Here is a 6,837-nt window from a genome sequence, read left to right as displayed (position 1 = left end):
AAAAAACCACTGTCGGCGACTTGAAAAAAGGCTGTCAGGTGCCGTGGCCTAGGTTTCTCACTGAAAATCCTCGTCCCCTGGCGGCACCTTTTTTTGAATTTTCTTCCTTTTCCACGGCGTTTTTCGGGGATTTCGGATTTTCTTTGAATTTTTTCGCAATAATATTTGAAAAATAGATAAGTTTTAACACATTTTAATGCAAAAAATTTTTTGGTCGGAGTCCCCCTTTAAAAGGCCATGAATAATATTTCAGAATTCTTCTCTCCAACAAAGTCTGTAGGAAACTTAATGGAATCAAACTCCAACTAGATTGCGTCATTGGCCTAGTCCCTAAAGCCATCAAGCTGGAAATATTCCAAAATTTGTTGGGAGCTCTTGGTGATCTTCAAGACACGTTGGCTGGAATTTTGAAAAATGTAGGTCTCCGAATAGTTTTATTTACAAACTAAGTTTTCTAATTTGCAGTTCAAACAAGAAAACAATGAATCAGTGCTTGTTGTAAGTTAGGAACTTTTCCATCAGTTGAAAACAATACAATTTCAGGAAGGGATGATAAAATGGGCAGCAAACACAGGAACGGTTATTTCTTTTCTCACAGAGACAATCCTTAATTTACCTGGATATAGAATTGAGGAAGAGCAATTGGGTCCGATCGATGTGAGTTCGGCTTTTCTATACAATATGAAGCTCATACTTTCAGGGTCTTCTGAATCGCTCCATTGACGTCTACTCTCCAGAATTATTCTTCAATTTTGTACGAGTCATAGGAAAAACAGAAGAGACAATCGACTATAAGGAGGAAATTGAAGACCACCAGCGTAATCTGGGAATCTTGATTGACGAGATTAGGAGTATGACCGAGTATAAATGATGCTCTTTGGACGGAGCTGACTAAGGATTATTTGACGAATTCCCAATTTATTCAAAAACAATAAATATGTACAATTTATGCAAAACCAATAATCTATCTTCTCTTTTTCAAAATTCCAGAGAATATTCTTGGCTCGACCATAGTTGCACACTTCTTCTCCAATGACGGTAGCCCTTGCTTGGATGGGGATAACTGAAAATTTTAATTTTCGAATTCACCATCCCATTCTAATTATTTACCTCATATCGATTCAAAAAGTTGGCAATAAAAAGGAATAGTTCCATTCTAGCGAGTCCTTCTCCCAGACATTGTCGTTTTCCAACCGAGAATGGAACAAGTTGTTCTACCTTTTTCAATTTTCCATTCTTATCTATAAATCTCTCTGGCTTGAAAGATTCATGATGTGGGAATGTTTTCTCGTCATTCATAATAGTGCTAATTTGAGCGACAACTCCAGTTCCTCTAGGGATATGATACCCATTGATTACGGTATCCTTGGTGGTCTCATGTTGAAGGTTTAATGGGACAAGATTCGTGCATCTTTGAGTTTCCTGAAAAACAAATCTGATTAAAGGTGGAGGGACAGGAGATTTTTCGTAGTTTTTTTGTAGCTAGAGTATGCATTCTACCGTAACGGTGTACAACGCTTAATGTCACTCTGCGTACAGCTGTCGTCCTCGCCTTTATGTATGCAATCGGGCGGGCGCTTTCTCTTTGCCCGCGTGGCTCAGTCGGTAGCGGCGCCGCACCCTCAATCACCGCCCTCACAAGTTTAACTCCTCGAGAGGCATCTTTGAACGGAATTTCAAGAACATTATTTTTTTCATGTCCCCCCCACCTTTAAGCATACTGTAACTTGGACCAAAACTTACATTAATAAAAGCGTTCATATACGGTAAGTCATTCTTATCAGCGGTGGTGATAAGTCTATCGCTTGCTACGACTCTATCCAGCTCCTCATGGATCTTCATTTGCGCCTTTGGATAGTGCAAAATGTAACTCAATGCCCATGTAGTGGTGTTTGTAGTAGTGCCAAGACCAGCGAACCACAAATCCATCAGCATGTTCTCTAGTTGGATATTGCTGAAAAAGTGTTTCTTTTTGAGAGTGCTCAGAATTAAAGAGGAATTATCAGGAGCATTAGGGGTCATTAACTTTGACCCAGTTTATCTTGATTCCTGTTAGAGGCCCAGAAAAGTGACCAACTGATGAAATATTTATGAGATTGTTATAAACATTTTATCAGTTGAAACGCTTTTGATATCTTTCACAGCAACCGAGATAATTAAGCTCAAACGCGAATTTCAGGGGGACGTTTGAAGACTCTAATTAACTGGCTCAAAACAGTCAAGATATCTCATTGCCTGTAAGAGATATCAAAACATGGTCAACAGGCAAAAAATTTATCATAATATTAGCAACATTTTATCAGTTGACACCTTCTGATATCTTTCACAGCAACCGAGATAGAGACCTATTAGAGTGAATGCGGGTGAGCTACGCGGTTGCCAGCTCGGCTAGATACCGATGTCGTAAATGAAGAAGGGCGATATTTGAAACCCTCACTATCAGATTCATAGTCAGACTCACCTGAACGTCTCTTCGTCTCCTTCATTTTGTCTCTTCCTTTGCTCCTTCAGATATGTCTCTACATAATCCGAATTTTCAGATTCTAGATCTTCGAAATCTATCTGCTGTCTGTGCTTCTCTACTTGCCCCCGGAAAAATGCAAAAGCAGAGTCCCGAAAATCTTTGAAAGGAGCTTCGTACAACGATTCGGGCATTATTTTTGCCAGGATCGGAATGTTCATGGCCAAGAACATGTGAAGCTTTCCGAACAGTTCTGGAGGAGCATCGATGATTTGTTTGAGCTCTTGGAACTCGTCTTGTTTGGTCTAAAGAAAATAGATTTTGATACCCTGGGATGTTTGGAGTACCTCATCAAAGCGATACCCAAATAAAAGTTGATTGATGACATTCGCAATAGCGTTATCAAAAGTTGGTGGAATTTCCGTTTCTTTCCCTTCAGTAGCGTCAAATTTGGCAAAGACATCTTGAACTTCAAGTAGGATTTTTTCTTGCATCAGGTTCTTTCCCAACCCGAAATCTCTTAAACTAGTTAGCGCGAACCTACGATGGTCCCTCCATTTGACACCATTCGAGTCAATGACTCCATGATCTCCACCACGGAATAGGTCGAGTGCTGGGAGTCGAACTTTGTTGGTGTAGGTGTCGGCGTCTCGAATGAACGTTTCTTTCACTTTGTCGTATGTGTTGATCATGATATGGGGTTTGCTTCCTGCAAAATTTACTAATAACAATCACCAAATTATCTGTGTGTGTCAGGCCTGTGCGGCAACAAATTGCCGATTGCCGAATTTTTGTTGCCGATTTGCCGTTGCCGAAATCGGCAACGAAGAAAAAGTTGCCGAATTGCCGTTGCCGATTTCGGCAAAAAAAATTTCGGCAATATCGGCTACTGGAATTTTTTTGAATTTAGAGATTTTCACAATTTTTTAGTCAAAAAAATGATTTCGAAGTTCGAAAAATCAAATTTTGAATATACCATCATCCCTCAGAGTGAATTTTAGAGGAAATGTGTCCCAATAATCATCAAAAATACTTGCATCGGATCTAAAAATGGGCTTCAAATTTGTGAGCATAGGAGAAAAATAGATATCATGAGTCACAACTCATCAAAAAAAATTATCCAATCTGTCTCAAATCTCTAGGGAACGTGTGTCGTGAGTTGCCTAACAAGTTGAGCGCACTATTTTCAAAACTCACAATCGGAACAAATATTTTCAACCATTGGAATACCCTCTATTGCTAAAGAGAAATAGTTTGTATAAAAAATGTTGTCTTGAGTTGCCAATTTTTGTAATTACTTTTTTAAGGAACTTATGAAACACATTTTCCGTAGTTCTGAGCCTGATAGAAGCATTTTCAGGTGAGTTACGTATCCATTTTACTAAAAAAAGACGCAAAAATTTTGTTGCCGAAAATTGCCGAAAGTTGCCGAAATTGCCGAAATTTTTTTTCGGCAATTGCCGAGTATTGTGTGTTTTCGTTACACTTACCAATCCAAAATGTATACACATCTCCATACTTCTTGGTCCATCCTTCAAATGCAGCGTATCCAGGTGGTGGGCTATTAATAGACAATAAATTCCCAAAAACTGGCAATGGACATGGACCAGGTGGTAGATTCCGACGCTTCCAATACAATTCATAGCCCAAATAGACAGCGAACACTGTGAAGAACAAAATCACAAACATTGTAGACTGAAAATATAGAAAACACGAGGATGTTTGTGTTTTATATAATGAGGAGAATTGTATTCCATGGTTTCTGACACGAGAATGAGACACAGACCACAGTCTTTTTCAGATCAGTAGATAACAGTAGAAGGAAGTTAGAGAGTATGGGGTAATTGAGACGCAGAGTGAGAGGCTGTGTTTCGTAGTTTCTGCCTCTTAAAGTGTTTTGATGGTGATGAGATGGAGTATTAGTTCGAATTATCGACGATCTTTGTTTTAAGAAAACTCTGCTTGGAAATGTGACTCTGATGTATGGCGAACAGTTCTGATAAGTGATTCTTGAAAGTTGATTGTGTGATACCTGAAGTTTGACCCAACTTAACTCGGTTACTGTCATAGATATGAAAAAGTTGTCAACTGATAAATCGTTTCTCATAAAATCACCAACACTTTATCAGTTGACTATTTTTTGATATCTTAAACAGGAACCGAGATAAATTGGCTCAAAAATACTGTAGTTCCTTTATGCGTTTCTAAATGCGCCTTTAAACAGTAACCTAGCTTTCAACGTTCATTGATTGCGGACAAGAGTGATAACACAATAATAAGAGTTTGGAGTATTTATTTTCAGATATTCGAAGATTTTATTACGAAAAATATATTATCAATATTATCTTCTTCGCTTCAAAACGGCTGAAAACAGTCTAGTCTCAATTCTGGAGATACTGCTCTTGTCCATAGATGGAAGTCCATTTTTCGAAGGTGAAATCTTAAAGTTATTCTTTTTTTCTTTACAAAAACTTTTGATTACGGTACCTGATACCTATTGAAAAAATTGGAGATGAATAGAAATAGCTCCATTCTGGCAAGTCCTTCTCCTAGACATTGCCGTTTTCCAATCGAGAATGGAATCAGCTCTTCGACCTTTTTGAGTTTTCCATTTTCATCTAGGAATCGCTCCGGCTTGAATTTTGTGTGCTCTGGGAACACCTATTCGTCATTCATGACAGTACTAATTAGTGCAACGACTCCGGTTCCTTTAGGGATACTGTAACAATTGATAACGGTGTCACGAGTGGTCGCGTGTGGAACGTTCAATGGGACTAGATTGGTGAATCGCTGTGATTCCTGGAAAAAAGTTTAGGAATTTTTTAGCTTGTAAAAAGAGCTCACATTGATATATGCATTCAAATACGGCAAGTCATTCTTATCAGCAGTTGTTATCAGTCGATCACTTCCAATGATTCTATCCAATTCCTGATGAATCTTATCCTGAACTTCTAAATTCTGAAGAACAAAACTGATTGCCCAGGTGGTAGTGTTTGTTGTAGTTGCAAGTCCGCCAAACCATAGATCTATGCACATATTTACCAATTGGATATCCCTAAAAAATTAGAAATTAGGTACCGCGAAACCTGTAATAAAAGGGCCCCTCACTTTGACCCAGTTTATCTCGGTTCCCGTAAAAGATATCAAAAAGTAGCTAACGGAAAAAATATTTTTAACGTTGTGATAAACATTTTGTCAGTTGACCACTTCTCGATATCTTTTACAGAAAATGAGATAGATGGGGTCAAAGTTGACGGCTTGCGAAGGAAGTTACGGTAGACGTATATATTTGCTCTAATTGAAGATCACCCCTGTTTGAGCTCAATTATTTCGGTTTATATGAAAGGTATCGAAAATCTGCAAATCAATAAAATATTGGTGATATTATGATAAATGATTTATCACGGTTTTTGTTTTAAATAAACTCTGCTTGGAAATATGACTCTGATGTATGGCGAACAGTTCTGATAAGTGTTTCTTGAAAGTTGATTTTTTGATACATTAAGTTTGACCCAACTTAACTCGGTTACTGTCATAGATATGAAAAAGTTATCGATTGATAAACTGTTCATCATAACTTTTGATGAGTTAACTACACACGAATCTGTCTTATTTATACTTGAGTGGAGATAGAATTACTTTAAGGTTTCCCTGATCATCCTACACACTATTTCATTGGGTTGGAGGAAGTCAACAGGGAGGGAGAATGAATAGTGAAGAGACGCAGACGCGGTCAACACATCGTTGTGCAATATTACCACAGTGTTAGATCAAGAATCACATTTTCCCTAAAGAAACACTTTGTTTTCTGACTTTTTAAATTCCCTCCTTTTTTCAAAATTGAAAAACATTGATATTTGTTTACCTACTACCTACTTCCTACATATAAATGGGTACTAATGCAAAAAAAGGCATTTTCTAAAATAACTTTTTTCAAAATAAAATAAAAAAAAGAAAAAGATCGGTGCCTCATGCTGGAATCGAACCAGCGACCTTCTGTTTACTAGACAGACGCTCTGCCACTGAGCCAATGAGGCGACAAAGAAGTGGGCTTCGCATGACGTATGAAAATGCGAGAGAAAGGAGGAGACGAGAGAAGTGAAGGGAAAGAGATGTGGAGGGAGAGCTGATAAGCGAAAATAGCCTACGAAAAACCAAAATTGAATATTTATTGTTTCCAGAAGACCAATTTTTTAAATTTTCTTTCAGTATTTCTCCTTGTCATTTAACTGTTATTAGCTACAGTAACCGTTTTGTTGATATGGCTAGTTTATTCTTCAAAAAAAAACACATTTATCAGTTAACCCGAACTTCGGTGATCTTCCTTTTCGAATTCCGACCCATTGTTCGACTATTTTCTACAGTACTAGATTTTT

General features: G+C 37.9%; 3 protein-coding genes and 1 non-coding gene across 4 annotated transcripts in view; 1 reads left to right on the top strand and 3 right to left on the bottom strand.

Moving 5' to 3' along the window:
- The window catches only part of CBG21824, a gene marked incomplete at both ends in the record, with an annotated part of 3,910 nt that extends 3,039 nt beyond the window's left edge, over positions 1-871 (top strand). The window contains 4 exons of the mRNA XM_002635585.1: positions 254-416; positions 466-498; positions 544-657; positions 701-871. Coding sequence (XP_002635631.1) covers positions 254-416; positions 466-498; positions 544-657; positions 701-871 — 481 coding nt within the window. The remainder of the gene's footprint in view (positions 1-253; positions 417-465; positions 499-543; positions 658-700) is intronic.
- Positions 872-964: 93 nt separating this feature from the next.
- Positions 965-4,150, bottom strand: CBG21823 (the record flags this gene model as incomplete). Its single annotated transcript, XM_002635584.1, has 6 exons — positions 965-1,063; positions 1,111-1,422; positions 1,744-1,954; positions 2,462-2,766; positions 2,809-3,170; positions 3,952-4,150. The coding sequence occupies 6 exons, from the start codon at positions 4,148-4,150 to the stop codon at positions 965-967; spliced, it is 1,488 nt and encodes a 495-aa protein (XP_002635630.1).
- Positions 4,151-4,802: 652 nt separating this feature from the next.
- On the bottom strand, positions 4,803-5,497 carry CBG21822 (the record flags this gene model as incomplete). The annotated part of the gene is made up of 4 exons (XM_002635583.1): positions 4,803-4,901; positions 4,949-5,095; positions 5,198-5,260; positions 5,306-5,497. 4 exons carry the CDS (start codon positions 5,495-5,497, stop codon positions 4,803-4,805), a joined length of 501 nt encoding a protein of 166 aa, XP_002635629.1.
- Positions 5,498-6,426: 929 nt separating this feature from the next.
- On the bottom strand, positions 6,427-6,498 carry CBG28887. The gene has a single exon. It is a non-coding gene (tRNA).
- Between the last annotated feature and the right edge of the window lie 339 nt (positions 6,499-6,837).

Source organism: Caenorhabditis briggsae (genome assembly GCF_000004555.2).
Source record: "Caenorhabditis briggsae complete genome, chrV, whole genome shotgun sequence".
Taxonomy (NCBI): Eukaryota; Metazoa; Nematoda; class Chromadorea; order Rhabditida; family Rhabditidae; genus Caenorhabditis; species Caenorhabditis briggsae.
This window is presented reverse-complemented; position numbering and strand designations above follow the sequence as displayed.